This window comes from Acanthopagrus latus, chromosome 24 (assembly GCF_904848185.1).
Source record: "Acanthopagrus latus isolate v.2019 chromosome 24, fAcaLat1.1, whole genome shotgun sequence".
Lineage (NCBI taxonomy): Eukaryota > Metazoa > Chordata > Actinopteri > Spariformes > Sparidae > Acanthopagrus > Acanthopagrus latus.
This window is the reverse complement of record NC_051062.1, coordinates 3,348,374-3,366,923: the sequence shown is the minus strand read 5'-3', so window position 1 is coordinate 3,366,923 and position 18,550 is coordinate 3,348,374. Positions and strand designations below refer to the sequence as shown.

General features: G+C 42.5%; 1 protein-coding gene across 4 annotated transcripts in view; it reads left to right on the top strand.

Moving 5' to 3' along the window:
* The window catches only part of LOC119015056 (guanine nucleotide exchange factor DBS-like), a 54,669-nt gene that overhangs the window by 4,477 nt on the left and 31,642 nt on the right, over positions 1–18,550 (top strand). Inside the window, exon 1 of one of the 4 annotated variants that reach the window (XM_037090654.1) lies at positions 2,537–2,719. The exons of 1 other annotated variant lie outside the window; for it this stretch is intronic. In XM_037090654.1, coding sequence (XP_036946549.1) covers positions 2,641–2,719 — 79 coding nt within the window. In that variant the 5' untranslated portion in view covers positions 2,537–2,640. Of the gene's footprint in view, positions 1–2,536; positions 2,720–4,184; positions 4,345–11,984; positions 12,251–18,550 lie in introns of those variants that run through there. 2 more of the 4 variants (XM_037090659.1, XM_037090655.1) reach the window with 2 other exon arrangements.

Sequence of the window (18,550 nt, the reverse complement as noted above, 5' to 3'; positions counted from 1 at the left end):
GATTCTAACGAGTGAAGGTGTAAGAGAGACGGGACTGGAAGATCAAAGTCACAGTGCAGTTCATAGCCTCCAACTTGCAAAACATGATGATGAGATTTTTTTGTAAAATAATCAACAGCAATCTAATTACAGTGACTAAGTGGGTAAAGGCAAGTATTATAACAAGTAGAACAGTCTGACAAGTTCAGAAAATTACATCAGTTCGCTAATGTGGCTTTTAAAGCCAATAAAAAACACACACACGCCATTTCTCCATAAAAAAACTAAACACACGATCTCATATCTTGATAATCTGCATCAGATTGTACTCAGTCGTATTACCAGCTAGTGAAATACACCAGATCTCTTTCATCAAGAGCAATGCGCTCTTCCCTGGTAATCAACAAAAGTGTCAGAACGACGCTGTGTCTCACAATGTTAGAGAAAAAAAACGCCCAAATCCGTCGTGTTATCTGCATCAGAAGCTAACGGGGTCTATTCTAGGCAGAGGCCCATCCTCCATTTACGTTTCATGGGAATCCATTCTGTAGTTTTTGTGTAGTCCTTTTTGTGTAGACCAACCAACAAACAGACATGGGTGAAGACTCCTTGGCGGAGGTGTTAGTACAACAAAATCACTCATCCGATTGTACGTTTTGGGGCTTTTAAAGCCAAAAGTATGTTTTAAATGTACTTTAATACATTGGTGAACAGCCCAAAGCAGTCCCTCAATTGTACAATAAGCTGTAGGGGGGGTTATGTCACAGCCCACCCTCCAGCCCTCTCTTCCTGTGATAAACACAGAGCAGACATGAAGTGAGATAAACAATCACACAGTCACAAGAACAAACAGCAGCTTCATTGAGGAGGAGGAGGAGAAGGAGAAGGAGGAGGAGGAGGAAGAGAACAGTCAGGCGGCTCGAACAAGCTCATAGACGTAGCATGAAGCCCGGCCTGATGTGACGATGTCTCTTCTGGAGTTAATTCAAGAAAGCCAAGAAGTGCTGAATCAACTGCTTCACAATCTGTCCGTGTCCATCAGTTGGCTGACCCGACACAGAAGCATCAGGAGCCGCGGGCCGACCAGGAGAACAGGTTAGAGTTTTCTGCGTGCCGATTTGTAAAAGTTCAAGTATGCGTTTGATGTCAATTCTCTCTCATTAACTGAGGGTCCATGTTCAAAGAGCCTTCTGGCCCGTAGTGTCCGTTATATAAATTAATACAGCAGGATAGCAGCGCAGGATTTCCTGTCACCGCAGGGAGATTCCCCCCTGCTGTGTTTCCCCCTCATTATTTAAACATCACTCTTCAGTTTCCTGCTGATGCTACAGCCAAATGTTGAAATTTGACCATAGGGACCACAGAAATTAAAAAAAAAAATTATTTCTTTCTCTACATAACATTGATGCATGATAATTGAGGCGTTACAGTATTTAGAGTATGAAATATATTCAGGTACAAATGTAGAAATCTGGCAATAATCTGAAAATAATAATATATATATATATATATATATATATGGCTTATAATTTGTTGTGGAACATATTGTTTGCACCTTGATTGAATAATGAAGGCCTGTTTTTAAGGTGCAAATTCAGAAAATACGTTTTTTTAATTTACAAAGAAGCTCTACTTCTTAAATTGAGTCATTAATCGTCTGATTGTCAGACTGAAAAATTGAAATGATGAAGGACTAATATAACATCTTTGAGTTTTTGAAATATATGCCATGAATATTAACACTTTCACATAAAAAAAAACGTGTCAAGGAAATTAAAATAATCCGTCTTTGAAAAATCTACAGTAAAAATGTGTCTACACTATGTGTTTTTCAGCCCTGAAGCCGTATTAAGCATGATCTGCGGCACTCAAATTCATCATTTAGAAAGTGTTTTGGAGTGGGGCGCCCTGGTAGCTCGTTTGGTTGCGCTGTACATCTCGTGTATAGAGGCTTTGTCCTCGCTGCAGCGGCTCAGAGGTTTCGGGTCCGACCTGCAGCCCTTTGCCGTGTGTCATCCCTCCGCTCTCTCATCCAGTTTAATGTCATCTCTGGTCTGTCCTGTCAAAACTAAAGCCACAAAAGGCCAAACAAATACGAACAGTACAGGAAATTATTCTAATTATTCTGATTATATTATCAAGAAAATCCATGGCATTAGCTAGGAGGCCTTAGGTGAGTTGGTATGGAGTGGCCTTAAACTAGAAACCACTGAGGCGGCTGCACAGACAGGCTAATAATTGATGCACTCGCCATAGCACCACTATTTAAAAGACTTTAAATGAGTTGAACTAACCCTTTCTCTTCCAGACTTTGTGCCGAGCTAGGCCAAATGCATTCGCGTAATTTGATGGTAGACAAATGTAAGGTGAATGTTTCCTTTAAGTGAAGACTCAGACCCAACAGAGGCACTACAGCACATACTTTATGCGCCGTGTTTCGTTAAACTAGGTGCTCTTTGGTGTTGGACCTTGGTAACTGATTACCTGCTAACAGCCCCATGTGAGTGGCTAATTTATAACTCACCTCATGTCTCAATCCTCCGGCAGTCGTAATGTGTGTTCACTAGTCGGGACAGTGGAGGGACAGATGGGACAGATAAACAGGCAGACAAACAGAGTCAAAGATTAGAAGAAGCAGCAGCAGACTGGCAGGTCTTAATCATGTCTGCCAGCCTTTGCTGTGGTTATAAGCCTGCGCGGAGGAAACAAAATCATAAATGCACGCAGACTCACAGACGAGGTAAGTGTCGTCTTACTGTACGAATTCTAAGAGCGTGATGGACAGCCAGGCGCTGACACCGGTTGCACTTTGTATGGGGCGTCATTTTAGGTTGCAGGTTTGTTACAGAAGAAGCTGCATTCGATTGGTGCGCACGCTCTCACGTCAGTCACGCGGCACAGCCTAATCAATGTTTGCTCATATGCACAAGTCTCCCACGGGGGCCCGGGAACTAGACAGGTCCGAGGATTAATCTTGGTTTGTGGACATAAGATGGGTGGTTGGTTTTGTGTTTGCTTTTCGGTCGTATCCTATAATGAAATCCCTTCTGGCTCTTTATGTGTTTGTAAAGACAGCTGACTCGCAGCTGATTCATATGGACTGACTGCAGTGATAATTACAGTTAAGTGAAGAACACCGGTCATGCTTAACGTTTTATAGTTCTGGCTTACGCAACACAAATCATTTGGAAATTCTACCTAGCGCAGGTTCAGATCACTGTTTGCATAGTACTCACTATATCAGTGTTAACATCAGAGTACAAGCAGCTGTGAGTGTTTGTATAGTCGCACTTATCCTGCAGATAAAGCTCTTCTTTTAGAGTCACACCGACAATCGGGTCCCAGCTGGACTTTGAAATCTGTATTATTTATGTAACTTCTGATGCTCAGTGCTCGTGTTTTAAAGGAAAAGCTCACCCAAAAATGGAAGTTCACCTGCATATCTCATACCGCAGCCTGGTCGGTGGCCCTAGTAGCCCCTCTAGTGTCAGCAAGTCAAGGGGCAGTCGAGGTGATTGGGGGTTCTTATACTGGATAGGATTCTAGTGCAAATAATGACAAGCCAAAAGTTATTATATTCTGGGGGATGACTGAAAAACAAAGAACAAACAAAAAAAAGCATAAAATGGCTCCATAAAGCCAAGTCTCTGTCAGCTCCAAGAGCCCACACTGATTCAAAAAAGACATAATTTACACCCTCGCGGTTGAGCGCATGCTCTCGCTTTTACCTTGGCAGCAAAAGTGAAGATTTAGGCTTAATTAAGGCTGTAAATAACATCTTTTCAAATCAATCAGGGATCTTCAGAGACTTTGATTATGCTGGGTATGGAGCCGTTTTGCACGTGGCCCCATCTTTAAACTGCTATTTTGCTGTGAAGCTCCCGAAATGTTTTATGGGCCTGACTTTCCATCGGTACGGGCGTGAGTCGATGATCACTGAAGGTTTATTTTTGGGTGCACTGTCCCTTTTTGCGAAAAGGTGCGTATCAGTGCGGTTCTTAGTCCTCTTGCTTAATCAGGTAAAGGTATGCAGATTTCCACAGCAGGAGGGAGGGGCGGAGGGAGGAGGAGTGGTGTAATCACTCAAGGAATTTTGACAGGTGTGTGTGTGCGTGTGTGTGTTTGCAAGCAAGAGAGACACAGACAGACAGACTGGGAGGGTTTGAAAATGAGGAGAGCAGGATGATGAGGCGGGCGATACTCTTTACTGTCTACCTTTGGAGATGCAGATGGTAAAGGAGAAGATGGAGGGCAGGCGGAGGGACGGGATGGATGAATGCTCGGGAGGAGAGAGGTTTGTGTGCATCTCGCTGCAGGAGATGGAGAGCTACTACAGATACAGCCAGCGCTGTCAGCAGCTGCACTGTGAGTGCATGTCATTGAGTTTTACCTGTGCTGCGTTGTGTGTCAGAGGCTCACGATGAATCAGTGTTGACAGAGATCACTATTCTGTCTTGGTATGTGTCGTATTTAGATGTACATTTTATTTTATGGCTGATAACTCAATTTAATTTAGATGGTTGAACCATTTGACAGATTTGGCTCTTCAGTCTTGAGAGTTATTTTTGTCCTCCTCCTAACTCCTAAGATGCTTAATACTATGAAAAGTCCTTACAAAGTTAAACCGTGAAAAAGTAATTGCAACAATTAGTCAATGTATTTGATTAGCCGATCTAAAGAAAATCTGTTACGCAACTTTTCTGATAATAAATGAGTCGTTCCATTCATTTGTTAAGCAGAGATGTCAAACAGTTGCTGGTTCCAGCTACTTAAATGTGAGTTTTTGTTGCTTTTCTTTGTTGTTGTGATGGTGAATGATGAGACTTTGTGGTTTTCAGCTGTTCACAAAAGAGGCAATTTGAGGACGTCACTCTGTGATTTGCATTTTTCACATTTTATTAGACATTTTATAGATTAATCATAAAAATGATCACCCAATCACTAATGAAAATGCAGTCATAGTGTCGTCTAAGTAAATATGGCTAAATCATGGCTAAACTATCTTCGAGTAGTTCCCTTTAACTTCCAATCAGCCCCGGCTTTGTAGGAAGTGCTTTAGCAGTAAAAAAATAAATAAATTGGGATATTATTTTAAGTTATTCCACCCATAAACTTTACAGAAGTTTAGTTGTGGATGTAAAGCTGAAGAAGAAACATTCTGTCTGTGATGAACGTCTCCTGTGGTTCATCATGGGAGGAGGTACACGTGGGAAAAGAGTAATATATTATACGACTACATCCTTGTGTACTCAAGGTGGTTCAATAAAAAAGGTAGAATGATAATCTAACAGCCTGTTTGTGTGTGTGCAACAGAGAAAGAAGGAGGTGTGTGTGCTTGTGTGTACTTAATGATTGATCATGCAAACTCCTGGGTGTCTGTGTGCATGTGAGTACTGTGAAGTGCATACTTTTTTTTTCTTTCTTTTTTTTTAAGATTTTGGTGTCTGTCAGTGATGGTTCCAGTCTATTCTGGTCCATTTCCTGCAGGCTTTGTACTGTATTTAGAGACGATGTGTGTATTTTTAGTAGGAGCTATTCTGGAAAGGCTGTGTCAGGGAGACAGGTGCAGCGTTTCTTTTTTTTGTTCTTGATCTCCCCTTCTTCCTCAGCGTCGCCAAATTGGCTCACACTTCCATCACTCAATTGTTTGGAATGTAAAATGTAGAGGTGTATTTTTAGATTTTATTTTGTATATTTGAATAAAAAAAGATATCATGAAGGACTTTAGAGGCCCTTCAGAGCTGTCTTTAAAACGTCTCATTATCATAAGTTTATAAAGTTTGATGGATTTATAAATGTCATCAAAGCTGCATATCTTTCTAATAGTCAGCTGTGGTCTTTGGCTTTGTAACTTCCTGTGGTGTTTTCCTGAATGATCATCCATCGTGACAGATGATCGTCTTCCCCCCAAGTGGCAGCTTCCTCTTTTATGCGAATTCACGTGGTTTTGCTCTGTTTCACATCATTTTAACATTCTTCGGTAAGTCCCTGGTTTGATGCCAGCTGACTGTTTAAGTTTAAGTTGTCATCAGTTGTCAGCGTGACCGACCCTGATCCTTCCACACAAGCTCCCCTCCTTTAAGCTCATGGTCCTCATCTCAAGTGGGGAAAAAAACATTCTCAAACTGTTTCACAAAACCTACATTTTTTTTCCTGTAGTTCTTTTTTGTGAAGTATTTGTGGGGCAGATTGATTTGATTATTTTCTTGACTAATCCATTAGTTATTTAGTCTATAAAATGTCAAAAATGGTGATACGTGTTGATCAGTGTTCCCCGAAGCCCAAGATGATGTCCTCAAGAAAGCAGAAAATATCAGCTTGACAGCTCGAGTTTCTCTCTTTTACCAAACTAACACCGGCTTAATTGCCTCTTTAACTGTCAAGCAGCAGTTTACAGTTATGCTACCCCCTATAGCTTTTGAAGCTATCTCTTGAATTCTCCCCTATCGGTAGATGACAATAGAGAATTTAAAGGAAGCGAGGGAGTGCGACGGGGATATTGGCGCCGTTGACTTCTTCAGCTTTTGGACACTGCACAAGAAGAAATGAACTTAATTGCAGTGGGGTAATTCTTGCTCAAACACAGGGTCATTCCAAACAACCTTACTGGACGGGTGTGCCGGATGTAAGCCTGCGTTGTAGTCAGTACCGTATGTACCTTTCTCAGCTGTTCACTGATTTGCATCTGAGCGTCCTGGCACCGCTGATTGACGATTGTTTTATTGGGGTTTTGCTTGAGCGTGTGGGTGTCAGCTGTCTTGACTGTCAACAAGGTCTTGGGGGGGTTCAGTTATCAGCATTATCACCTGGATGAGGGTTGTAAAACAATGTCACATGTGTTTGACATCAGCTTAAGTCATTGTTTGATCGGCTGTTTAATGCTTTATTATTTAATGGATGTTTGAGTTTTCTCTTCTTCAAACCAGCTCGCAGAGTCATAAAATGCATGCAGCTTAAGAAAGAATGAAAAAACCCTATGAAAAAAAATATGAAATCTCAGAGTTTCTCCATACATGCTCCCCATCTTTACCCTGCAGCTTGAGCCAGTCGTAAGAAACCCTTCCTGCTAAATCTCTCCAGTGCACCTAGAGTCCCCATTTTCTTTAAAGAATACACACAAACATGGATTTCTGCAAATTAAAGTTAGAAAATTTAGCTTAATCTGAAAGTGACATGTTGCCCCAGTCTTATACGAGTCTGCTTTTAGCCACGCAGGCCGATTTCTCCGTAGTGTACGTGACAAACTTGTACCAAGAAGCCAGCATGTCAAGGATGTCAAGAAGGCACCAGAAAATTGGCCTAATTACCGTGTGCTTCTGTATCTCCTCATCTACAAACTGCGATTTAGAGAGTGACAGGGGAAAAAAAGCTGACAGACATTTTTCCAAACTGGATGGAGGTGTGTTATTCCAGCCCTCGATTCAAACCATTCACTTGTTCACACCTTGTTTTGTCCCCTCTGCTTTCTGCTCTGTGCTGCTCGTCTGAGTCCTCTGAGTCTCCTCTCAATTGGCGTCTTCCTGTTTACGCTCCCGCCGGCCAATGGCGTTTGATCCTGGAGAGGAAGCAGTCGATAGTGTTTCGTCTCTGCCTGCACAGACGCAGGGGGGGAGAAGTCTCAAATATGTAATTTAGCTGGAAGTTACTGTAGCTGCAGTCTGCGCCACATCCCTCGTAAACACATGGCCAGGTCTCCTGTACATCCCGGAGACAGACACTGAAGTCTGCCCTGCATCCCAAACAGATGCACATTCACACGTCATGAGGTATATTTAAGTCGGAGTTGATTTTAGAGGCTTTGTTAGTAAAAAATTAAACTCAGATCTTGTGTGTCTATTGCCATTTGCCCAATAATTTATGCTGAATGAATTAAGTCCTGAAACTGACCTGATGCCTGCTGTAATATTATGACTTTCAAAGGAGAAGTGGGACGCATGGTTAAAGTTTGTCATGTGCCTGATGTCAGCTGTTGGGAATGTTTCAGTCACAAGGAGGAGTTTTGACATAAACTACCACATTTTTTCACCTTGAAATGTCAGGAATCGGTAATTGCATGAAGTTGAGGTGATCAGAAGTAAATATTCTTAGCATGTAAGTAACTATGGATCCATAGGTTTATTTCTTATTTTTGTTTTATTTTTTGTTATAAGAAAATACTTAAATTACTATCAAAGTATACATTTATAGTATACATACACAGTATCCCATACATTTAGATATGCAATTGCAATAATTAAGCAATAGGACTCTTTTATTTCAACTTTACTCTCATTACCTCTGCCACGGAGGATATATTTTCACCTGTGTCTGTCTGTTTGTTGGTTGGTTGGTCAGTTTGTCAGCTACTGAACACATTTCCTCAGCCAAGAACAGACCTCACTAACTCTTGGTGTGGATCTCGGATGGATAAAGGGAATTCATTCTCTCTTTCTTTAACATTGTGAGGTAAATAAGGTGTTTTGGGACATTTTTGTCCATTTCTCAGGGAATAATGCATAGGTCTTGACGGAAAAAAAACCCTCGGCGTTTTGAGGTGGCTGGTGTGAGTGCAATATGATCATACAGCTAGTGATCCTAAAGTATAGTTAAGCAGTGATGGGCGGTTTGAAACCTAGAGTGATACAGTGCAATCATGTTTGACTGATTGGGACTGTTGGGCCTCAGAAATTATGATAACATTATATAGGCCTGCGCAATATATCAATATTATGTTGTTATTGTGATATGAGCTATATTTCTTCATAGATCTTTGATATGGTGATATGGCACAAGTGTAGTCTTTTCCTGGTTTTAAAGGCTGCATTACAGTCAAGGCATATAGCCTTTATCCACTCAGTCATTGTATTCACATTACAGATGATTCATTATCGAAAATCTCATGATGTTTAGTACAAAAGAGGTACCAAAAGTGTGATATTTGAAATACATAAAATGAAACTGTGGATGCCCTCGAGTTGTAAGAAAGTGGAAGTGATGCTGTTCCAAAGTAGAGATGTGAAGCTGGAAATCGGCCAGCAGTGGGTGAAACTGACTGTTGAAGGATAAATTAGTGGAGGCAGGAAATGAGCCATTATAAAAACCCTCTGCCTTTCCTGTCTCACAGCCAACATGCTCTATCATCTAAATCTGACATCGGCTGAACGCGCGCACACATCCACACTCGCACACACACACACACAGACAGGCCTGCGTCATAACACCTCTGTAACTGACCTCCATTGCTACATTCATCATTTTCAAAATCCTGTCAGCTCTTGAATCCCCTCATTTATTGATAATCTGATCTCAGACTAGACTGAGAGAGTCTTTCTCATTTAGCCTTGACCTTATCCTTAATCTCGCACATCCATTGTTTTTATCTCCTTGTGCCTAATCTCAGTCCTCCCATTATTTCTACCACCGTTACCACTTGACATTACTATATTTGAGTCCATCCATATTGTCTTAATCCCGGGGTAAAGAAAACATTTCTATTTCTGTAACATCCAGGATTAAACGCTGTCCTATTTTGACTTCTGACTCCACAATTGAATTGATCTTCATTCTGACTGACTGTAGGCATGTTGTTGATGGGCGCTTACTTAATCGGGGCCGGCAAATAATCATCTTTTTGTAAAATCGTTGTCCAAGTTAATAATGTTGAGGCTGTAAAGATGGCTTTCAGTGGACCAAAGAAGGATTGAATGAGGTGTTTCTTAGCATGTGCAGACGTGAGCATTGATTGTCCCCTTTATGCTGGTCAGTAGGGTCATAGAAGAGGATTTATTCCCCTTGATCAGCCTCTTTCTTAGGTGTCTAACCCTAATAAAAACGTAGATATATGTAGTTATATGTCACATTGGATTGACAGAAATGTGCTTAATAGGAACTGTGCTCTTAAAGGGCCACTAAAAAAAAACAAAGGTCATAATTGAAACAGCAGAGGCCTGATATGTCCCATCATAATGCAGCTCATTAGCTACATTAGACCCAACCATTGATAAAGTTGAGAATTGTGTATAAGAATAGAAAACATGAAGCTATTTTGATCGCCCTCTGGTGGCCGGCAGCAGTATAGCTCCTAGACCTGCCCCCATGTTAGCAGATGGGACATGGGTTCATGTCTAAGTTCACTCCCAGACATCCAGAAAAACATTATTTCATTATTCTGCATCAGTTTACTTACACAGGATGTGTATAGTCGGTGTATTCCTCGTGTATGTGAAGCAACAGAACGACAGTTTAAATATGTGCGCTTTCCTCAGCTGGGCTGCATCTGATGAGCCCGAGCTCCTTGAGGGGTCTATTCACATTCACACCAGTTCAGCCTCTCACTGCTTCTGTGTGTGTGGCACATTGGGTCCCCCTGCTGCCTTGGCTGGCATTGTGTGACTTTGTTGTGTGTGTGTGTGTGTGTGTGTGTGTGAGAGAGAGAGTGTGAGAAAAAAAGCAGAGGGAAAAAAAGAAAAAAAAAACGAAAAGAGGCCTCCGTACCCTCTGGCACAAACATGGGTCTTGTGGTACAGCTCACACATAAATGTTGGTTGGAATCCAGGATATCAGACACCCCAAAGAAAACAAAAATGTGGTGTCATGATGTCGATTTTAAATTAAGAAAATGAGTTTCTAATTTCAATGATCAGAACCAAAAGCAGTATTTTTTTTTTTTTTTTTGGCAATTCTGCTGGTATTTTTCTCTCCAGCAGCACTTCAAGGACACAAGCTAGGCTACAGGTAGCTTGTGGCTGCACTCCCAGACACTCATCCCTGGTGCATGACGATGATGAACTGACTAGTAATAAGGTACACATCCTGATGCAATAATCTAGCAATGGCACAGCCATCAGTAATGGGGAAAAAGTCAATTCAAATTTGGTATTTGTAGAATCATGGCACTGCTGCTTATCACAGAGTTGGTGGTTCAGTCATGACCTCTTCCTGCCCACATGTCAGAGTGTCCCTGAGCAAGCCAGTGCCCAACTAATGGCTGGTCCCAAGCTGGGATACATAGGGAGGGTTGGGTCAGGAAGGGCGTCAGATATGTGGATCATAGAAATAAGCTTTCCATGCCGGGTTGGTCCACGGCCTGAGTTGCAAGAGAGTTGGAAACAGCTGAGCTTTCAAATGAGTTAGAGGAGGGTGGACAGGATCGAGACAGCAACTTTACATAATGGCGCTTTGAATTCATTTTTACTTCAACTTACCACATGAAAAATAATCTCATAGAGCAGTGACTTCATGGATTCTAATTCCATTTTACAATTTTCCATCTAATTCTGTGACGTAAGTTGATTTTAGAGGGGGTCACATTTAGTGCAAAGCAAATATTGAGTCAGTGGGGATAAACGAAATAACCAGATTCACCACAGGAGGCGAAATAACCAATTTGAAATTATATAATAAACATCTGAAAAACACATCGTTTACGTAGAATCCCCCTTAATTTTGTTACGTAAGAACTGATAGATGAAGTTTACATATAAGTCTGTGTTCACTTATTTTAATCAGACTAAGGTATTTAATTTTTCACATTGACTCCACATGGTAGAAAAAAGTTTGAATTAACTGTGACCCTTTACTTTGTGGAGCAGATCCGTCTCCATCCATCCATCTCGGCTCATTTGGGCCACATTTCATAGTGTCTGTTGTACCAGACAGAGAAATGTATTCATGCAGTAATCAAATTTATCAACTTTAATGGAATCAAAAATACACTGGAGACTCATTTTACAGACGAGTGGTGATGGACAATAATCATTTTCATGTGTTTGTCTGGGGAAGTCACTGTAAAGGCCTGCAGCCAGGGACATTTCTGTGCGCTTCTCAGCGTATTGTTCAGCTTTTTCAGAGACTTCCACGTTCTGTCACATCCAGTCTTTCTCTCTGTCAGTGAAAACAGTGTGAAATGCGAAACGGGGGGTGGATCGTCTGAAACTCCGCCTGCTGGCTGGCTGGCACAAATGAGGAGGGGGGAGGTGTGTGTGTGAGTGAGTGCATGTGTGAGTGTGTGTGTGTGTGTGTGTGTGTGTGGGCTGCGCTGTGCTGTGACAGCTCAGTAAGCGGCTGAAGCGCTCGGCTGTGGAGGAATGGACTGCCTGAACTTCCACTGCGATGTCCTCTGACAGAACATGTCGCCGTGTGTGAATATGTTTCAGCAGCGTGTGTGAGCGTGTGTGTGTGTGCATCTGTATCGGGGTGCATACATGTACGGGCAACGCGATGGCTCTGAACCGAGTTTCCCAACTCTGCCACGATATCACCAGGCTGTGGCTGCAACTGAAGATGATGACAGGTAGCGTGTGTGTGTGTGAGAGAGAGAGAGAGAGAGAGAGAGAAGGAGGACAAGACTGTTAATGTGTCAGTAATGTGTGTGTGTTCAGTGTATTTGTTCCTCTTCTGTGTGAATTAGTTTTATAGAGAGAGACAAGATGTGAGAATTCTGCAGGTGCTTTCCTGCTGTGTGTGTGTGTGTGTGTGTGTGTGTGTGTGCAGTGCAAACACTGACATAAAAAAAAGTGTCCTGCAGTTCTCACGGGTGGTAAAATAGCACCACTGTGTTCCATGCCTTTTTTTAAATCTAATTTAATCTTGCTCAGTGCCGCGAGAAGCTGCAGTATTCATCATAATCTGCAGGATGAAGGTGCCGGACAGAATAATCTGATTTTTTTTTCCTGTTAAGAGCTTTAATTTGTCCGTGGTACTGCTCGAGAAAGGCCACTGAGCGCTCTTTCCTCTGTGAGTTACAAAGACTGATTAAGTGGTGCAAGTCCCAAGTACAAGATCAAGTCAAGACAGAGTCCTTAAAAAAACAGTGCTCATGAAGAATATTCTTCCTCAGGTAGTGCTGTTGTCTTCCTGTCAGTCACCACATGCAACCTCTAAATGTAGGTATATAGTTTTTAGGCTGCCTCGATGTTGTATTGTCGTGGAGCGTGACGAAACACGATGTGAATAAAACTAATTGCATCTTCTGTTTTTGCTCTGATTGCGGAACTCCTCGTGGCAGGAATGACACTCTGATTCTGATTGGCTGAAATATGTTGATTAGCTTGAAGTAACCGGATGATATAACTAAAAACCTTTGCTGTGAGTGTCTGCCGTTGGGTTTTTCTCAACCTCGCGTTGAATCACAGTAACTGGACTCTCCAGTCTGCTGCAGAGGAAGAAGAAGAGCAAAAAAGGCAACTGGATTTAGGTGAAAACCAAAGACTATAGTGATCAAGTGATGTGGCCGCTGCAAAACTAGAACTACAGTTCTACAGGCCTAAGAAAAGGTCTCAAGTAACAACCATTACACACCTTGTTGAAAGAAAAAGTCTGTTTCAACTCTATATTGTCCCTCTCATTAAATATCTTGGCTGTAGTGCGACAGTATTGAAAAATAAGTCAAGAGATCTCTATCAAAACATCTGTTTATGTTAAAAAAAAGTCAGGGATCAATATATGTCCAGTAAATGAGCGATCCTGGAAGTGAAATAACACGTTGGTCGTATTTGATGTAACACTAAAATGCAGCTAGGAGAAACATGCACCAGTGTCTTGCTTTCCAACCTGACTGCTTTAATCTGATAGGAGCTCCATTTCCCCGGGTGAAACCCTGGTCTGCAAAGCCATCATGAACCATCTTCTGGGGTCAATGAATAACTTTAGAAAACATTACCATCAGCCTTGCAGCTTTTACAGATATGTTGGATGAAGACAAAATCATCACTGCGCCACGAATCTCTTGTTACGGGCGTTTTATAAATGGGTGTAAAACACTCTGCGAATGAGCTAAATGAATGAACCTGACCTGACTTTGTCAGCTACATTGATTTTGTCTCATCGCCCCAAAGACGCTCCTCCCGCTGAAGGCACTATTATCCATCAGACGCTTACATAATCCAATCTACAGTGGAGAGTGCGTTTTGTCCCGAGGTGCTCGCCGCTGTGCGTTGAAGTGTAGCCGTATGTTAACGTCTCGGTGCAGCGTCCTCCGTACAGTACACAGCAGAGCACGCTGACGGCATGTTAATCACGTTCGTCCCCATTAACACAGTGTGTTTCCTCTTGTCAGTTGGGAGCAGCGCTGGGACAAAACCCTTTTGAGAGTTTGAATGTCAACATCTCCTCCCCCTTATTTCCACTCTCGGCCGTGCGCGTGTGTGTGTGTGTTCTTTGGTTGACTCCCTCGCTCTCATCCAGTTTCTTCGTTTGCATTGATAGGTAGTTATGGCAAAGTCCCGAACCACAGCGTTGCGAAATATCCACAGGGATAATTTGTGCTTTTCTTGGCTCTCTGCAGGCTTTTTCAGGTGTGTGTGTGCGGGGCGCGGTGTGTTTTGGGTTGCTGCGCAGGGATCGCGTTTGCTCCGCTGCAAGACGAGCCCTGGTCTCTCTCACACACACACACACAGACGCCACACTCGCTCGCAAAAAACACGCAGATTGTCGGTGTCAAGGCATCAACCTCTCCCGGCGTCGCTTTGTGCCAAGTCGAGATTAGAAGTTGACAAGTCTCGGCTAAGCCCCCCCCGATAACGCAATCTGGGACGTGGATCCGTGTGTTTGTGTGCGTCTCAGAAGAACAGGAGGCATCTATTCCATTTGCTTTGGCTTCAGCAATGTAATGTTACCTTTCAGTCAATTAATTTTGTCCCCGGGAGCGTTTCACAGCAAGCAGTTACAAATGGAATCCGTCAGTACAAAAGCAGGAGAACATAATCAATACAGCCTGTGCAGACAGGTAAATTAGATTAAGTGTATTGGATGAATGTTTAATGATCCCTGAGGGCGGATAGGATGATGGCAGCAGCAGGACACAAGAAACAAACATATTGATTAAAGACGCAGAACCAGATACTCACAAGTGATAACCCGAAATCCATTTATATGTTTGTACGTTTAACCCTAATTTAACCATGTTGAGGAGCAGTCCTACATAGAAACTGTTGTCTTTCTTCCAGCCCAGAGTGCAAACATTACAAGCTTCTGTGTGACGATACGGAAATAGAATATTTCCCAACCCGAAACTGCTCACAACCAGGTGTGAATTGGCGCCATACATAGGTATTGATCGATTTGTGTGTGCCCTCTAGAGATCCTCACAGCTGGTGTCTCTAAAACTTGGCAGCTCACGCCAAAAAAAACAACTTTAAACAGACACAGAGAACTACAGGTAAGAGGAAAATATGTCTTTTTGACTTTGAGGTTGACTGGCAGTTTAGGTCAATCCCCACAAACAGTGAAACCTATACTACCCATAAACGTTTATTCATGGGCCCTCTCCCTGCCTGGCAAATGAGCATTCGGATGCCACACACTCAGTAATACGAGCTTGAACTGTAAAACTGGTGTGCCTCTTTAACATTGGTCAAAATGAATCGTGTGCATACCTGCTGCACTAAATCAAACGGGTCTAATTTAGTGGAAAAAAACTCAAATTGCACCTCTTAAAAGCTCTGTGTCATATCCTGAAGCAGCGTAGCCATTTTGTCCTGGCCATGAAGCGAGGAATCACTTTCTGTGGAGCATTACTGACCTTTTGATTATGACCTACTCAACTTTAGCACAGATACAAGAGCGTATCAGCTGATTAGGATCGCGACCTGGGCGTGGGCTGCAGCTTTGAGAGTGTGCTCGTCCTGAATATCACAATCTTGTCACAACTTTTCGTTCGTCCTCACAGATGTGTTTGTAACCCAGTGCCCATTTGGCTAAGTTGCTAAGCTGAAGTAGAAATGAACGAAGGAAAAAAACAATCAGGTTTTTCCGTGATAAGATGAGTTAATGATTCTAAAAATGACAAATCCACAGTCAGCGCGGTGAATCATTTCTACCTACTACCCTCCAAAACATCCTCAAGTGAATCCAGCACAGCCCCCAGTGACCTTTAAGACTAGAGTAGAAGATTTTTGCCTTGGAGGTTTTTGCTTCCAGCGCATGATGTAATTGTCTAAAAGAGTAGTGTCGAGTTTTTCCTACAGCAGCACGTTTCCTTTAGGGCAAGTAAAAACACAGCCCTCCTGGATCCTTTACGTATTTGCCGCCTCCCTCTCTTGAACCCTGTCTGTGTCATCTTCCCTTTTTCTTTCCCCTCTCTGTCTTTCTCACTTTACATGTTCTTCTTTGATCCGTGGTGTGTGATGACTGGTAGCTATGCCAGAGGCAGAAAAAAAAAAGGCTGCTTCGATAGCCACTGGTTTAACTCCCAGCCGAGCTTTCACAAGCTGTTTTTTTTTTTCTTTTATCTTTTAATTTATTTGAGTGATTTGCACCACAGACGCCTCAACATTTTCAATACATTTCCATACATTTCCATCGGACTACTGGTCAGAATGTGCACTTGGAGCAGGTGGAGGTTCAGTGCCACAACACAGGAAAATAATACCTATCAGTACGGTGTTGTTTTGTTTGATATTTAAATTAAAGGTTGGGAAATTTTGAAACCTGTTGACAGAAACATTGACAGAATAATATAAGATATAAGATTATAAAGAAACTTCATTTATATATATATATACGCTTACATGATCTGAAACTTTAGAGGAATATTTATTGCAACTCATGTATTCATTAGTCTGTGCACAAATTCTGTCATCCCCATGACAGTAATGGTATCTCAGCTAATTGTTGGTTTATGCAGCAGATGTGAGTCCAGTTGTCTCTGAGCGGTTGCGTGTCTGTGTGTGTTGTGACGGCAGCACGGACTACAGACAGGAGGGGACAGTAAGTGTATTGTTGCGCTGAGATGATGATGCCACCGTCTATTCAGTAGAGCGGGGCTCGCTGCCAGTGACAGAGTCAGGCCTGAAGTCATTGTTCTAGATCTCTAACAGTCGCTGGAGTAGAGGGGACATCACTTTCTGCTTCTTGGTCTTGCAGTGACACACATGAATGGACCTTAAAGTGTCACTTTGTACGGTATGGTCATCATTTTTGTTTAAAGCATTCATTTCTTCTCATAGTCCAGTCATAGTATGGTCACTGTAAATCACCTCCATACCAGACCTGCTGTCCTCCAACTGGCCTCAGACGCTAAAGTGAAATGAAGGTGGGGGTTAACTGCATGCACACCAACAGGAAGACTGAGTTCACATGGCCATCAGTAATATCCTCATGTTTGTGTGTCTGCTGTAATTCCTGATCCACACTAATTCAAGCTTTGGTTTTCGGTATGGGCACACACACACACACACACACACACAGACACGTGCACACACACAAACACATTCCAGGCCACTGTTGGCCCTGTGACCCAGTTGCTGTTTGGCGTAGTCTGTGCATGGTTGCCCTGTCCTGTGTGTGTGTGTGTGTGCACATGTGTGTGCGTGTGTGTGCGCGCGCGCGTGTGTGTGTGTGTTGGATACCACGCAGCAGTGACAGATGGGGCTTCGGTAAACCCCGACTGTAATGCCAGATAATAGAACTTGGATTCCCTCACACAAGCGCACGTACACAAGCACACAGCTGCAGAGCGGCTGGCAAATCCTGGCTTCGCTACATGCAAGTGAACACAATGCAAATGACCATCTCCACCAGTGCAACTACTTTTAACCCCCCTCCTGGCCACACCCTGGCAATGCACACACACACACAAACTTTGGTTTATCCAACTTAGTGCCTTCAAGTCTACATTCCAAGTCCGTCCTTTGCATTTGGTGCATACCAAAGCAACAGATGGAGAGCTAAAGTTCTCAGTGACAGTGAGTGCTGGGCGTCTGTCGCAGTATCACTGCTGCTTTGTGCTTTTATTCTGAATGTCTCGATCTGCTGCTGTTTTGATGCCGTTTCATTAAGCATGATAGGCTCAAAGGATAAACTCGAGGTCGGGGTTTTTCGATCCTCGTCATGGTGGCCAGTGCCCGGCATGTTTTTAGATGTTTCCCTGCTCCAGCACACCTGATTAAAATGATGCTCATCATCTGCTGAAGCCTGACAGCGACCCAGTTTTTTTGGATCAGGTGTGTTTGGGCAGGGAATTATTTCAAAGATATGCAAAAAGTCAGGTTTATCCATTACTGCAAAGATGTCCGTAGGTGTAAATCTTGGCGTGAATAGTTGTTTGTTCCTATATGTCTGTCCTGTGATGAACTGGCGACTAATCCAGTGTGTGCCCCGCCGTCGCCCGATGTCAGCTGGGATCAGCTCCAAGCCCCTCCATGACCCTGACAAGGATAAGTGTTTTCAGATAATGGACGAATGGATATCAGATAAACAAGCAATATTGTTGTATATAAAGCTACATAGAGTTTTTGCATACATACTGATACGTACATGATTTTAGGCGGCAATCCCAGGAAAACCTCTTTAATCTAGTTGATAAGTCACTGAAATGTGGCCACATTCTCGCAGCTATTTCATACACATATTTAAGATGCATTTTCTTTAAATGAATGTTTCAGTGACACATTTTTGAAATAAGATTTTTCTTCATGATACATACTGGTAAATAGTGAGTTACCTTATGTGTCACATGTGTAAAGTACAAGTTATGTCTAAAGATTATTGCATTCAGCCAAAAACTGCTTTCCACATTAAAAGCTGTGCAGGCTAAACAAGTATTAAAGCACTCAAAGAAGTTTAAAATACTGTTCTAATTATAAGATAGAGT